The 16,455-nt window shown below is 53.3% G+C and overlaps 2 protein-coding genes across 2 annotated transcripts in view; both read left to right on the top strand.

The window, feature by feature from the left end:
- The window catches only part of VOLCADRAFT_93204 (uncharacterized protein), a gene marked incomplete at both ends in the record, with an annotated part of 12,600 nt that extends 5,533 nt beyond the window's left edge, over nt 1-7,067 (top strand). Inside the window, 9 exons of the mRNA XM_002952461.1 lie at nt 1,855-2,019; nt 2,392-2,611; nt 2,769-2,933; nt 3,388-3,432; nt 3,583-3,739; nt 4,842-4,893; nt 6,298-6,373; nt 6,452-6,502; nt 6,930-7,067. Coding sequence (XP_002952507.1) covers nt 1,855-2,019; nt 2,392-2,611; nt 2,769-2,933; nt 3,388-3,432; nt 3,583-3,739; nt 4,842-4,893; nt 6,298-6,373; nt 6,452-6,502; nt 6,930-7,067 — 1,069 coding nt within the window. The remainder of the gene's footprint in view (nt 1-1,854; nt 2,020-2,391; nt 2,612-2,768; nt 2,934-3,387; nt 3,433-3,582; nt 3,740-4,841; nt 4,894-6,297; nt 6,374-6,451; nt 6,503-6,929) is intronic.
- Nucleotides 7,068-7,638: 571 nt separating this feature from the next.
- On the top strand, nt 7,639-16,243 carry VOLCADRAFT_105557 (uncharacterized protein; the record flags this gene model as incomplete). Its single annotated transcript, XM_002952462.1, has 14 exons — nt 7,639-7,783; nt 7,985-8,728; nt 9,134-9,397; nt 9,500-9,601; nt 10,562-10,719; nt 11,248-11,364; nt 11,683-11,967; nt 12,496-12,562; nt 13,134-13,226; nt 13,721-13,773; nt 14,444-14,549; nt 14,836-14,928; nt 15,403-15,419; nt 16,202-16,243. The coding sequence occupies 14 exons, from the start codon at nt 7,639-7,641 to the stop codon at nt 16,241-16,243; spliced, it is 2,286 nt and encodes a 761-aa protein (XP_002952508.1).
- Nucleotides 16,244-16,455: the final 212 nt, after the last annotated feature.

A 16,455-nucleotide genomic window follows, 5' to 3' on the forward strand; every position in this document is an offset into this window, starting at 1 on the left:
AAATGTGCAGCTGAACTCCTGCGCTATGAACCTGAACCAATGGTGCACGTTCCCAGCCATGGACATTTTGACAGAACACCCTTGTACGTTCTGCCATTCTAACCACAGCATTATAATTTGTTGCTGTGGCCGTCCTTCGAACATAACAGTCCTTCCCCCCTTAGGACGCGCGATTTGCAATAGCAGCCAGTGTGCAATTAGATACGTAGACCTCTGTGATGCGAGTTCTTCCTCAGTCGAGATCCGCTTCAACGAGCGTTTGTCGCTTCAGTCTGCTTCGGAACGAACACAGCCGGGCGGAATTTGACGCTAGAGGAAATAAGCCATAGAGCAAGAGAAAAATATCTCGCGGAAATAGAAAATAACCCTGGTCATTCCCCTGATTTACGCCTAAAGAGAAAGCCGATATTACAGCACCTGTGTAAACGTAAGGAGTAGGTTTGTAGCTGGCAAGGGATGGGGATGGGACCCTGGCTGACAGCTTTCGGATCTGAACACAGCTGCAGGATGGGGATGGCCCTGGTCGAAGGGATTGGGAAGGGACCCTGGCTGGCAGGATGAGGATTGGGGGAACACAGCTGCAGGATGGGATTGGAAACCCTGGCCATAGGATTGGGGATGGGACCCAGGCTGGCAGGATGGGAAACCTGTCTCAAAGGATGGGATTAGCACCGGGCCCCTAAGATGGGAGATGGGAGTCGGTCACCCCAGCCAGGATGGGGGGATGGCTGACCACTACCACCCCCCGGGATTGGGGGATTAGACCGTTTTTGCAACCCTCTGCCTCACCGCTATAGCCGTACCCGGCAGTACATGGTTACAGCCATGGCTATAACAATCCCGTACACGTCTGCCCGTTCACGGCCAGACCTGTGTCGTAATTCTTCTCTGGAAGATGCGATTCTCTTATGCAAGAATCTCTACTAATGTACGGCATTTCAGCCAAGCACCTCAGACGGACTGCAAGCGGCTATAAGAACCCAAGGGAAACCCCCGGTGTTTACCAACACCTTCACAAGTGGTCTAGTTGCTAACTCTGTCCAAATTACCAGGTCGGCTCGCACATCGGGGATGAAGTCGGCTCTTGGAGGTTTGGCAGGGTGTGGTTGACGACGTCCATTTCCCTCGGGCCGTGGGATATCGGACGTTTCTCTTGAGTGGGTCAGAGCTTCCTGTACACTACACATAGTGCAGTGATGCGATGCCAGAGCGGTTCCGTTTGTGCCTTGAGTGCATGGGCCCGGTAACTACGAACATTGCAGGTAAGTAGGTACGCATCCGTGGGATGAATCTGTGAGCCGTGATGATGGGGGGTACAGCCAACTGAAGTTTAGCAGTGATTCCGTGGAGCCGCCACAGCTAGGCGCTGCTGCTGCTGCTTCAGAGCTGCTGCTGCTTCAAATATGTTGCCGCATCTCGTGTATGATTCGCACTGCGTATGATTCTCCTGGTAGGAGTTGTTGGGGCGAATTATTACTTTTGCATGTGTAATGCTGCGAATGCGCTTTGGTTTGCTAATGCGGGCTGTAAATTATTCCGGTGTGCACTGCGGCCCGAAGAGTGGCTCGTCCTGGGGGTTACATAGTGCCGTCACATCAGAAGCGGGAGGCTCACGTACTAATGCACGCATATGGGCGTTGCCTTCTGGCGTCAGCAGGCCTCCCGCATTTCGGTTTACCCGTAGTGCCCAACCATTGAATCCCGGTGCTTCGCACGTATGACTTCAAACAGTCCTTACACGCGGACTTCAAACGCAATCCATGCAGGATTAACGAATTGTTCTAAGTCGCCTCTATGTGAATCTTGGAAAATCCAGCGGGCCTGCAGCTGGTGGAGTGCCCGTCGCTAACACAGGCACGACAGAAGCTTTGGGATCTACATAGGTGTGCCCATCAGTGCGAGTGTCCTCGATATCGCGCAGGTCGGGGATCAGCGCGGTTTTGCGAGGGTCATTCATGAGATGTTTCGCTTACGGCACGAGCGCGTTATATCCTGGCGCTGGCTGTGCACTAGGACGAGGTAAGGCCATACTAACCTTTGTTGATGCAGTCGCTGTTTAAGCGCTTAGTCTTTCTTACTATACTCTTTTTGCTTACTATTGCTTACTATGGCGGTTCATGAGCCCCCGGGTTCGTCTGAGCCGTACGAGCTCGTTGAAGCTTGTATTATTCATCCATACATCCATACAACCTCACTAGCCATAAATAATTACACTCTTAGAAGTAATGCTGACAGTTGATGTGCGCCCAAGTGGAAACACACTGTAACGTCTCAGTACTCGGACATGATAACCAACGAGTTGCCTGCGATCAGCTTTCAAAAACGCGCTTATAGGATAGTTCAATGGTTTATCCTCATTTTCATATTCATTTCATCTCTGGGTCTCACCAGCACAGATACAGTCACGGTATCAGATGAATTCAGTCTTTATAAGGCGCTAATCAATGGCAACGTGACCAAGATTATCATATCTGAGAACATTAAACTGAAGTCAACGTTTTGGGGTCAGATTTATAAGGTTGTGAACATCACGCGCAACCTGACCATGGAAGGGTCAGCGCTTGATTGGGAGTCCTTTGTCGAGCTCGACTTCGGCCTTATACAGTCAAAGGTGAACGAGTACCTTATAAACTCTTGTGGGATAAGTTGCCTTGTGTTTAGTGCCGGAGTGTATGAGTCATACAACGTTTGTTCGTGAGCACGCGGCACATGGACGCATGAGTAACATGATTGCAGACATTTAACATACTATTATGTTCTCGCTGAAGGTGGTGCTGTGGGATGGCGCAATACTTACTTTTCGGCGTTTGGTTCTTCTGGACGTCTTCTCGCGGAAACAACCATCGTATGATTTTTTTGGAGCCTCACCCTCTTCGTCTAAAATAATGATGGTTGAAGTTGTTGACCGCCTCACTATTTGCATCCCCTTCGAGGTGAGACGGGGTCGTCAACCATTGAGGAGTAGTCGCGCACTGGGATGGGGGTTCTGGGGTTTGCGGCTTAATCACTTGGAGTTCGCGGTTTAATCTATCACTGGCTTCCAAATTTCTAGGATGCGCATACAGCAATTGACAGCGTGGCTGTGTGGCCTATAGGTCTCTGTAGCTACAGAGACCTACCGCTGACTGCTGCTGCTGCTGCTGCTGCTGCTGCGACGAAAACAACGCAGATGTTTGAGAAACGGGGTAACCACGTTGTGGCAGCAGCAGACCGCATGACTACTTGCGTACTGCATGTTGCTTGGACGTTGAAAGGAAGCGTTGCGCATTGGGACTTGAATAGCCCGGGCCAACGAGATTCTTTAGTGGCCATGCTATGTAGTTGTGTGCATAATAATACATGGGATTTGAGACAACATGTTTGCGTCTTCCACCTTCCTCGCTTTAGCCGCCTGGTGAGCAGTTCAGTCGTGTTACAGTATTGCGCACGCCGGTGCGTGATCAGTTCTTAGTTCTCCATGGTTCTCGGTGATGCGAGTGGTGCTAGCTAATGCCCTCCTGCTGCTTGACTGCCCGCCGCATATAAATGAACAATGTATTTCCCGTACCTACGTGTGTACCGTATTCCTCCGGTGCATGGCAGTACACCGTACCAGGCTGGCGCGCAATACCCAGGATTGCTGCTTATCCCGGAGAACAGAACCTGACTCTCAGCGACGAAAAGTTCTGCCCGCACACGTCAAGCCGCTGCTTCTCACCCCTTGTACGCGCCTGGGACTGGGCAATAAACAGCAGCTCTGGTAAGCAGATACATACATACATACATACATACATACGGTCCTCGCCAATCACATGGTGAAAGCTTTCGCCTTTTATTTTTAAAATGGAACGGCTCTGTACGAGAGGCTAGGATTGCAACAGCGTTTTTGTGTACTTACCCTACCTAAAAGCAGATGTATGGCCGGCAAGCGAATGGGCTGGGCCGTCCATCTTCTGACCTACTTCGGGAAAGGGCCAGCTTCTACTAGCCAGCACTATAATTAGCGTCCTATAATTCGGGAAACACCCCACTAAAATGGCTAAAGGTTGCGTGCTTCCATGGTAGTGCTTCCAACTGTAATCGGATCACATCTTCCATGGCATGTTACCGTCGGTGCGGCGCCGCAGCTGAGTAAGGTGGAAAATAAAATTTATCTAGAGGAATATTATTATGAGCTAATTAAACAGTATAACTAGGGTTCGCGAACTTATCACCGGCGGTCGCTCAGGTGGTAATAGGTTCACCGAAAAAAGCTATAGCACCAAAATTATCAAGATTATTTTATTCATAAATTTTATTTACATGCAGAATTGACCTCGCGTGATGATACTTACGGACTAACTGCCGCAGTGCGGCGGGGGCGGCAGACGGGCCCATTTAACTTAAATGTCGCTGCCCCAAGTGCCCAAATTTTAGCCTCGTAGTTACCTTAAAATCTCATGATAAATGGCCAATGGAAGCCGGCCCTAAGCGGTTTCGCTAGTTGTGATCCCTTGCACGTCGGTAGACAGCAGGGTCATCATGTAATAGATAGGACCGAGAATTAGATCGTATATATGGTATAGTTTGGTCTATAGATCGTGCCATGTCCTGGGATTAGATCATCTACAGACACTCCTCAAATTTACGTAACCCAGGGAGTTCGGGGTAAGATACGATGTAGTAGGTATTGCAGCGAGCCCCAGACCCCGAGGGAATACCCACCAGGGTAAGGCTATCGGGGGCCGCAACGGACCGTGCACTGCACTGCACTGCACTGCACTGCACTGCACTGCACTGCACTGCACTGGGAACCTAAGACAAAGGTTACTGACGGTACAGCACCAGTATCCTCAACATACGCGGCCCGGCCCCGGCCCCAGGCCCCAACCTATTGTTAGCTAACAATAATGCGCAAGTTGTGTATAGTAGCCGGTCAGAAAGAGCAATAAAGGAACCGTATCGTCCCTGTTCGTTATGTTCGCCTGTTTTTCCTTGCTTTGGCTGTATACATACATACATAGGCAGGCGGCTGGCAGAAGTTAAGGCCTGACTTCTGCTCCCAGTCGATCCAGTCGACCCGGGTTCAAATCCGCCTGCCAGCTCCTCGGGTGTTTGAGGAGTGATGAAATGGGAGGTGGCCCCCCATCATATGAACGGTGTAGGACGTGATAATATCAACTTGCGAGCTGACCAGGAACTAAGTTGATGCGCCGTTGATCCGCTAGATTTGGTTGGATGCTTGTGGTGAGTTGCCGAACCCAACGAATACATTCTGAAGTCGGATGGGGTGACGGATTAGGGTGCCCCTCTAGCAGGGGAGAGCAGGGACTGCCCCGGGAAAGGGGGCCGCTGGCGAAGTTAACCACCCTGTAACAACATACATACAGGGTACCAGGTGGTTTGGTCCAACGTTCTCCACATTTGCGACAGCTTCGTCACCCAGGTTGGTCGAGTCAGTGCGAGGAGGTTGGGGGGTTGTGTATGTTACAGGGTTTAGGGTTAGTTACTCGCGTATCCGAGGTTAAGCCAGGCAGGCAAGGCGTTTATGTTGCCCCTGAAGACCGTGTAGTAGTCCTGTAGTAAGGCTTGGCCCGTGTGAACAGGCACATTCCATCCAGCATAAGGACATACACCCTTCAATTAATAAGAGCTCATCATTACTAATTATTTATTAGTCACGGCATTTACGTACCCACATACACTGACCTCAGCAGTCGTACATGGACGAGATGTTGACGTGCATGCCGTACGATTCCATAGCACACACCGTTGATGATTTGCAGACAGCAGGAGAGCAAATCAGCACCACCTGAAAATGCAGCACATGGCGAGCGATGGAGAGTAATGCATATCTACCTTTTCACAATCACTGCATGTATGAGCGCCATTCATGCAAGCTATTATGTGTGCTAGTAATTGCTCTATCCGCTGCCCTGCTGCTGTCCTGGTGTGGAAGGATGGATCCCCCACTCTTTTGGCGGTTTCACACGCGCGCACGTCTTTGTCTGGTGTCACATGTTGCGCGCGAGCAGCAGAGCGAGATGATGCTATCGCTGCCATGACCAACAGCACGGCGGTTTTACCTTCGTTACACCACTTGATGTGTGGGACAGGGGGGCACATCTTCACCCTGTGGCCTGTGCCCGGCAAACCCTGCCTTCCCCGGTATTTCTGGGCACCGTCATTTAGTCACCCTAGTCATCTTCTTAGTGCATCGCTCAGGTTCCGCACCCGCCACGGCATCCAACGAAAACTGCCGGATCGACGGCGGCTCAACTCCACTCTTGGTTAGTTCGCAAATCAACTTATCCCTGATCACCACCGTCCATCGTCTAGGGGCACTTTGCCTTCCACCTTCGGAAGATTTTTCGACCCTGGCAGGTCTCAAACCCGGGATCTCCCGGGGGCAATGGTGCGTGCTCTACCAGTAGTGCCTAACCACTATGTATACGTCTCGAGCGTGCTGCGTTGTGCAATCCATGCCAAACAGGACTGCATTGATGAGATGGGCCCGGACTTGTGCTATGTGACTTCATTGCAGGTATGTATGTATGTATGTATGTATGTATGTATGTATGTATGTATGTATGTATGTATGTATGTATGTATGTATGTATGTATGTATGTATGTATGTATGTATGTATGTATGTATGTATGTATGTATGTATGTATGTATGTATGTATGTATGTATGTATGTATGTATGTATGTATGTATGTATGTATGTATGTATGTATGTATGTATGTATGTATGTATGTATGTATGTATGTATATGTGACTTAGATTACATTATGGGCCGCGAAAGAAAGGGGACCGAAGCCGAAACACAGCGCAAGGGTCGGGAGCACATGTAGCACTAGTCGGCTAGTCTCCGACCCCGACCCAGGCTGCCAAAACAAGATGCAGCCGCTCAGCAGCAGCAGCAGCGCCTCCTCGGACGGATCTATTTTTGTCTCCGCGGCTTCAGTTGATGCTGGGTTTGGATGTGTTGCCGGAGGGGCAGCAGACCAGCAAGTCCGTGGCCGATCAGGGGCTCCCCAGGAACACCAGTCAAACGTCGGCCGGGATCACCCGGGCACCACTGACGGTCAACCAGATGAACTGAGAGTCGCTGTACCTCGTATCCATCGTGCGGTCTGGGGCCAGCCCGCCATGCTCTATGTGCCAGGTGATGGTTTGTAAGCGGAATGCTGACACAGCCGTTGCTCTTGCAAATGCTGACAGCGGGAAGCGGGAGAGGCACTGCTGCATCCGCCCATTCGTCCCATCGGGCTGTGGCAGGATCACCTGGTAGACGTTATCGTCAGGTTCGGGCCATGAGGATGACCACGTTGAGGCCTCCAATAGTTTTCTATGGCCTGTCGGAAGGAAAGGTCTGCTTCCTCTCCAGTCCACTTCAGTATCAAATGTGAACTGGCAAGCAGTGACGGAATGTGGATCGGACAGTTACAGCTTCCTGTCCCGGCGAAATCCTCCCCTCCCCATAATCTACATAAATTCTTCAGTCAAAACGTTTGCATTACTCATGAAACCTCAGTATGCCCAATCGTACAAGGAGTCGAATCGTGGACCTTGCCCTTATCCATTATCCACTTAGCGATACGGCCGCATGTGATGATACACCAGCTTAATAGTGTTTTATATATGTGTCAACAAATCCATTGTTGATGACTTCCATGCACCCGGTGCTATGTACATGTGCGGCTACCTCCAAGCAATCTCAACAACTGCGAGGTGGTGGTGGTGGTGGTGGTGGTGGTGGTGGCAGTGGGCTCAGCAAAGCAGCCAGGGCCGGAGCCATAGCTGGAGGCATCGTGGCCGGTAAGCCTCGTTCCACTTCTACCTTTATTACTGGTGGACGAGCGAGCTCGTTGATTGGACTGCATGTAAACGTAGAAGGCTTGCTTGCTCATGGATTGCCCTGCCCTTTCTTCGCGTTCCCTGAGGTCAGTGCACCGTTACCGTTACCACTACCGTTACCGTTACCGTTGCCAACCGTTCTCGAACCACTCTGCTGACCAGGGATACTAGGTCTCGCCATCGTCGCGTGGCGATGGCTGACAGCCCACCGCCGCAGCGGCGACACCCCCCCTGCGGCAGCACCTATTAATGAGCCCATCATTAGTATCAGCTGCGGCGGTGCTTCTGCTGGCGGCAAGGTGCCCAAAGTCCGGCGACAGGAGGAGAACGCTGATCGCCTACATGAAGGTGATGAACGCAACGTGGAACGGGTGGACATGGCGGACGCGGCGACCCTTGGTAACACCCGACAAAAACACCAACCCCACGGGCGCAATACGGACCAGCCCTGCAGGACCGGTACGGCAGACCCCGAGGCGGCCTGGTTTGCTGCTGACACCGGCTTCAATAGAACATGTACGGCATCGGGGGCTCCCAGCGGGACCTTGATCACGTCCTCCGCCATGATGACGCCGTCCTACGCCCAAGATGCCGTACGAGGATCTTTTGTGGATGCTGATAAATCTGCTCTTGAGATCGACACAGTAATGGATGAAGGTGTGCGTGATGTCAGGATTTTAGCAGTAGTAGCCGGCAGTAGCGCCAGTGCTGCTGGTACCGTAAATGGCATGGCCACTACTGCTGGGATGGTTCCCCGTACGGCAGCCAGTGGCACCGGCGTCATCGGGCGCGGTAGTTATGTGTCTAACCCTAGTATTACTGCTGCTGCTGTTACGACACAGTTTCCTGTGGCCAGCTACCGCCGGAGTTTGGAAGCAGTGGCGGATTGCATGGTGCGCCCGGATGGTGCGAGTCCTGTTACTGCTACTGCTACAGTTACTGACGTTGATGTGTGTGCATCTGCGCTGGGGAGCGGCATCGGGGGCAGCAATACTGCTACCGCTGCAAACTTGAGACGCGCTACTAATTCATTCACCCAGTCAGCTGTAGCTACTACTGCCACCGCCGCCGCTGCTACTGCTGCCAGCGGGCGCTTAAGCTACAGCAGCAATAGTAGCAGTATCCATAGCTTAAGCTCCGTGCTGCTAATGCTATTTCGATCGCGGGTCTCAAGACGCGGCGGTGCCGGTGGCGACAGCATGCCGGTCCACGACTATAGCATCAACATGAACCACTTTCCTGACATTTGCAACAACAGCGTCCGCTTACCCGCAACTACAACGGCGGTCACGCGCCTGCAACTGGCAGCAGCTGCACCGGAGCCCTGTGTCGTAACAGAGTTTATACGCAAGCTGTGGACTGGGCGTCTGAGCTTCGGCGTGCAGCTGCAGCAGCCCCATACGCCACAATCGCAGCCAGTACCGCAACTACAGTCAGAACCTCTGCAGCGACTAAAGCTACAGCCGCAACTGCTTTCGCCGCCGCCGCGACAGCCACAAGCACACCTGCAACCGGTACAGTCACGTGCAGCTGTGCCTGCTACAGCCACTACAGCTGAAAGCCTGGCCATCAGAGGTAACAGCAGTATCAGCGGCATCGGTGGCTATGGGGGCGGCGGTAGTGAAGGTATTATTATCGTTCCTACGTCCCATGCGGCCATGAACCCCCCGACTACAGCCTCTGCTGGTCTCCCTCCCTTGCTGAGTACTGGAAGCTGTGATGTGGAGCTGCTGCAGCTTCTGATGGGAGAAGCCATCAAGGTTGGCGCGAAGGGGTCGGGTGAGAAGCTGCTGCTGGGAAGGGGCCCGGTGGACGCAGCACTGGAACAGCAGCAACAGCCGCCGCAGCCGCAGCTACAACAGCAACCGCCGCCCCCGCTGCCGCTGCCGCCGCCGCCGCAGCAGCAGCCGCAGCAGAAGCCGCGGCAACTACAGCAGCAACAACAGTCACAGCAACAGCAGCAGCCGCAACAGCGGCAACAGCCGCGACATCTTCTGTCACTTTTAGCAAGGGATGATTCCGGCAGCGGTCAAACGGTGGTGGCTGCGGCGGCTGGAGACGTCGTGTTAGGACGGCTGCTAGGAGTAGGGTCTTTTGGCAAGGTAGGGGAACGAGTGGGGGAGGTGGATGACGACACGCGCCGGCTGCAAGGGCCGCAGTGCTGAGGGGCGGGGCAGCGGTCTGCGTGTGTGTGGGGGGGGGGACGGTGTGTGTGTTGTGTGTATTGTTGTTGTTGTTGTTGTTGTTGTTGTTGCTGGCCGATGGGGGGCTGCTTCTTTGGTGGGATGTTGCCTTGAACAATAGCTGTATATGTTACTTGCTTGATTGGATAGATCGAGGTAGTTAGGTAGTTAGGTAGTTAGGAAGCTAATTGCTGATGAGGGGGTTCCAGCTGGACGATGGAAGCTAGGAGGCCCTGAGGGGTGCTGTGCGGGGTGCTGCTGGCGGGCAAGCAGTTCCCTGCAGGGTTACGGGAATATATATACTTTGTCAATGTCATTCAAAGCAACCGAGCAAGCTACTGAGCAAGCAAGCAGTCAGATAGGGGTCCAGGTCGTACCCTAGGTAGGCGGATTAAGAGGAATGCAGATTAGCAGCAGATTTTTGGGTTGTTTAGAGGTGTGATGGGAAGCTAGGAAGATATGTGGTCCTTTGTGCGTCTTGTGTGAGGTTTGTAAATTACCCCCTACCCTACCTGCTTCGGGCTTACTTACATACATACTTACTTACTTTGTGCAGGTGTACAGGGGATCTTGGAAAGGGGTAACAGTGGCCATAAAGGTGATCTGGGGGGGGGAGACGAGCGTGCGGGGAGGGTTGTGTTTGTGCTTTGGATTAAGCAGCCTAGAACGGTATTCCAGAAGCAGCACCTCCTCCAATTCGCGGGGAGGGGGAACGTGTGTGGCCAAATTCAACTCCTCAAATCGTTTTTACCGCGCCGCTTAGTAAATTCTGTTAATCCTGCTAATCCTCTTAATGCAATTCTGATCTTCGATGACCTCATACTAGGTCGCCCCCTAATCGTTGCAATTCGATGCAAATCGTTCCTAATGGGGTAACCATGGGGGTTCTCAGGTAGCGGGGTCCTTCCCCTTGCTAACCTAAACCCATCCGCTTGCGGCCCCCGCAACTCCACGAATATACGCTTTTTCCTGTCCGGCTTGCTTCCTCTCTCCCTACAACCCTCCCTCCACCCCTCCCTACGAACCTCCCTACACCCCTCCCTACACCCCTCCCTACACCCCTCCCTACACCCCTCCCTACACCCCTCCCTACACCCCTCCCTACACCCCTCCCTACACCCCTCCCTACACCCCTCCCTACACTCCTCCCTACACCCCTCCCTACACCCCCACCCCCATCCCCACCCCCACCCCCACCCCCACCCCCACCCCCACCCCCGGCGGTGATCTATCCGCTGTCAGGTGATCAGCCATCACGACCGGCACAACACCTGGGAGTCCGTCGAGAACGAGTTGCGGCTCAGTCTCAGCTTTGACCACCGTAATGTCGTACGGGCGCTGTCGTACATCACTTGTTCGGTGCGTATGTCATGGATGCAGGCGCATGGCAGCGGCATTTGCGAACGTGTGCACTCCTCGGCATTCAAACGCGCCGTTGTCCGAAATCCCGAAGAAAAGAACTGTTCGGATTATTTTGTATGTTTGCCTTCCGATGATAGACGCTCATGACATGAATGTCCCCCTTTCCTATGTCCCACAGTGCGTGTGTGTATGTGAACAGGGAAACATTGTACACCGCTTCACATCGTCAAAGATTCAAAACTGTCGGTGTATACATGTACATATGCATATGCATATGCATGCATGTAAGCTTTATGTAATGCACGTGGCGGGCAGGTAGACGAGGACGGCAAGCCAACGCTCTCCGTGCTCTCCCGGGAAAAAGCGCTGGCCGAGCCCGGGGCTGCTGGCCAAAAGGAGGGCGGTGGCGGTGGCGGCGGCCCATTGGGCGTGGTGCCCACCGTAAGCACCTTGGATGGCGCCGACTTTACAGGTGCTGCGGGCGACTTCCTTGCCGTAATGTACGGCGGCTGTGGTTTCGGAGCCGATGGCGCTGCTGGGCAATCGCAGACGGCGGCCCTGCATTGTGGGGGAGGTGTGGCGGAGACGTGGGTCATCCAGGTGGGTGGCCCGGGTAGCGGATAGCTTTGGGTGGCAGCTCAGGGTTTGCGGCGGGGTGTGTGTATTGCAGGGGTTAACAGGTAAACGAGTTGGGGGGGGTTAGGGTTTTCCTTGTTCCTTGGGGAGGTTTGTGTACTTGCAAGGTTGGTTTGCCGTGAGAGATCAAATTAACAATAACATTATTAACATTAATTATTAACATTGATTTCTCGGCAGATGCTGGCGGGATTGTGGCATGGAGGATGGGTGTAGTAGCTGGCCGCCGCTGGAAAGGCCTATAACATAGTCTCTCTGACAGCAGAGGGGTGCTTTAGCGCGTACTTACAGATGATGCGTGTGCCGTACTGTACGACAGCTACTATTATGGGTCGATAGCGGGGTTTGGTGTGTGTATGAGTTATCATTAGCTATCCGACCGAAATCGGGCCGCCCGGGGTAAAAAGACCCGTCACTCGGGCCGCCCGCTGATGATGAATGCCGTACATCAGTACATCCCACGCCACCTCATCATCAGCCGTGTCACTGCAGGTTGTTGCCGTCGCAACACGGCCTAACGATACCCAGGCTTGCTCTGCTGTCCACGTGCAAGCCGCATGTATACATACATATATGTGTACATCTAAAAATAAATGCGCACCTAATTCGCTCTATCAGAATTTGAGAGGGCTTTTTTCCGCGGCCAGCAATTACACAGTTTTTGGCCGTCCTGGCCATTGAGCCTCCCCGTTTTACAGCTGTGGAAGGGGGTAACGCAACTTCGGAAGGTGTAAAACACACACACATATGTGTGTGTATATACACACACATACACACATACAGACAGACACACGCAGACACACACAGACACACACAGACACACACAGACACACACAGACACACACACACAGACACACACACACATTTCTATACCTATATGCAGGAGTTTATGGAGCGAGGGACCCTGTCAACGTTGCTCAAGCACGGAAGTATGTGGCGGTTTATATCGCCACCACCTCTACCACCACCTCTACCATCACCTCTACCACCACCTCTACCACCACCCACCACCGGCAGCAGCACTGCCAACGGCACCGCGGACATCTCCGCACCTTCCCGCGTGGCGTCGTCCTCCTCCCCCTTCCTGGCGCCCTCTTCCTCCTCCTCACCCCCCCTGACTTGCATCCCAGATATGCGCCGTGTGGTGTGTTGCGCGCTGGATGTTGCTCGGGGACTGGAGTACTTGCACGGCCGCAATGTGTGTCATGGAGACCTAAAGCCAGGTGAGGGGGATGTGTCTGTGTGTATGTGCGCATGTATGTGTTTGTGTGCTCGCGCGTGTGCGTGGGGAGGGAGGGGAGAAGGTTTTCTTGGACGGTTGCGGCTGCTGACCCGCCGGTATGATAGGATGAATGGACAGCATGCGTACGTACGTACATACATACAGCTACGCGGGACGCATCGGTACGAAAGTGGCGCGGGCTGTGGCGGCGAGGAGGTTACTTTGTACGGGCTTCTGGAAAGCAAGAGGGGGCCGGGGTGGAAGTTGGCAGAGGTGGGCTCGATCGTTAGGGTCTCCTAACGACGAATTTCATTAATTCAATATTCATTGTTATTTGCTTATTTATTTATTTAATTATTTATTATTGTTTACTTATTATTTTTTACTTATTACTATTTAATACTATTTACTTATTGTTACTTCAGCAGCAGCCAACTCCCGACCACATCCCCATGCCCTGTACGTCGCTCGCAAACAAATATATATCCCTATTAGGCAACATCTTGTTGACGGAGGACCCCAGCAGCCCCTGGGGACTCGTGGCCAAGGTAGGCGTAGGCGGGCGGGAGGGAGATGGAGATGGAAAGGAGGAGGGAGGCAGATCACGAAACGCACATACATATATATACATACCATATATATACATACACATATACATACACATATACATACACACACATATGTATATAGGTCAGGCACTATTGGTAACACACACATACCGATGCCCCCTGAGGTTCGGGGATCGAGACCTGTCAGGGATGGTGGAAGGTGGTCGTGCGTCTAGTCGATGGACGATAGTGACTCGGGAAAGAGCCGATCTGCGAGCTGACCAGGAATGGAGTTGAGCCGTCGTCGATCCGGCAGATTCCATTGGATGCTGGTGGTGGGTGCGGAACCTGAGCGATCCACTGAGAAGTTGGCTGGGGTGACTGGATGAGGGTGCCCCGAAATACCGGGGAAGGCAGGGTTTCGCAGGGTAGCTGCCACGGGTGAAGATATGCTCCCCCTGTCCCACACATCATACACACACGCACGTGCACACGGGTACGTACTCAGCCATAGACACCCGTAGATACTATCCATAGATAGCATCAAAAGCAACCCAACACCTGCACCCCGGCCAACACCTGCACCCCAGCCAACACCTGCACCAACCCTCCCTGAAACTGACTCTCAACCTACACACACACACGCGTGCAAACGCACAACTGCGCAAAGCTGGCGGACTTCGGCATGAGTCGCAGCCTGGCCTCGGACAGAACCCACACCACCACACGGAATTTCGGGACAGTGGCTTACATGGCGCCGGAGGTTCTGGGAATCGGTGAGCAAGGAGGGGGGGCGAGCTCGAGGGAGCAGAGCTGAGTGAGAGGAGGGGAGGGGAGGGGGCAGTTATTGTATGCAATATGCAACGCCAGCCGACAGCCGACAGCTGTGCGTATGCATGCGTGCGTGCGTATGCGTGCGTATATGTGTGTGTAGGGGCGGGGAAACAGAACGAATAGCATGATTGGGTGGATGGGACGGATGTACAGTGGACGGATTATCGCTCGAGGTAAGATCGTTTTTTGAATGCACCGTTTGTACACATGTATGTATACCCGCCGCAGGCAAGGTCAGCCCGGCATCGTGCATGTACTCGTTCGGCATCATTCTTTGGGAGCTGGTTTCGGGGCGGACACCGTACCAAGGCATGCTGCCAGGTAAGCCGGCGTTCGTTGGTCGCACTAATGGCTGCTACACCTAATGAGTGGAAGCGAAGTAGTTGTTCAGCAGGCCGGCGCCTAGGAATCTGAACCCTGTGAACAGCACACCGTCTAGTTAACCGGCCCCAGATGAGTCATCATCATCATGATCATCATGGCTCTTTCGCTGGTTATTAGGTGCTCGCAACTGCATATGCATGTCTGGGAAATATGTCGCCCACTTTTCTTTTATATAAATGTTTTATAGATCGTGCGCACGCCCTGATGGTGTAACATGTAGGGACCTTCCATGTATATAAGTTTACCTCCTCGCCACGACCTAGCTAGGGATAGATATTTTACCAAGAAATATTTTACCCTTTGTCTGCCTGCGTGCCTGCCTGCATCCTCTTGCCCTCCCACCCCCAACCTGTGAAACCCCTCCTCCCCCCTTTCCCCCTTCCCCCCTTCCCCCCCGGCCCCCTTCCCTAGGCCACATCATTAAGAGTGTGCTGCTAGAGGACCTGCGACCCGACTTCCCAGCCACAAATCCCGGCAGTAGCAGTGCCAATAATAACGCCGCTTCCTGCGCCATCCCCAGCAGCAGCAGCAGCAGCAGCAGCAGCTGGGGGTTGGTGCCCTCCTGGTACTCGGATCTGGCCCGCCGCTGCTGGGACAAGAACCCCGGGGAAAGGCCCTCTGCTGAGCGAGTGAGTGCAACGGAAAATAGAGGAGGAAGGGGGATGCATACAAACATACGAACATACATGTGGAGGGAGGGATCCGGCGAATATGGTTATGATGTTATTGGGAATTTGGTGACGGTAAATAATCTATACATCTATATGCGCAGGTGTGCATGCAAGTATGGTTAGGCACTTGGATTTATGGCAAGGTCGGGTAAAGTGAAGTCGGGGGTATGTGTATATGCATCCAAATTGCGGACGGCACGTACGTGCATGGTTATCAGGTTGAGTGGCTCGGTATAAATTTCGGCCGTTGTCATAATTAATTATTATTTTGTTTATTAGGTCCACCCGTCTGTTCATTTGTCCTTTTGCTATCCGCCGTGCGCCAGTATGACCACATGATACATCGGCCCCATCACAGCAAACCCGGTTCCGCCAGGCAATTCCCGTTGCCCTCCCGCCCTCCCGCCCTCCCGCCCTCCCGCCCTCCCGCCCTCCCGCCCTCCCGCCCCCCCACCCTCCCGCCCTCCCGCCCTCCCGCCCTCCCGCCCGCCCGCCCTCCCGCCCTCCCGCCCGCCCGCCCTCCCGCCCTCCCTGATCAGGTCGTGCAGGAGCTGGAGGCAAAACTGCTGACCCTGATGTAGAGCGTGTTTGTGTATAGCCCCACATCCGGATCCATCCCGCCGCCGCCAGCCTTCGGGGTTGCCCGCGAGTCGAATATGCAATACTCGCATTCGGTAACAGTATTGGCGTTTTTAATATATCACGACTTCAGAAACGTACCAATCGGCGGCGTGGTTTTATACCGTGTACGGGAAAAGCTTATAAACTTACCCCATGCGAATCCCGTGATATG

This window comes from Volvox carteri (genome assembly GCF_000143455.1).
Source record: "Volvox carteri f. nagariensis unplaced genomic scaffold VOLCAscaffold_30, whole genome shotgun sequence".
NCBI classification, from domain to species: Eukaryota; Viridiplantae; Chlorophyta; class Chlorophyceae; order Chlamydomonadales; family Volvocaceae; genus Volvox; species Volvox carteri.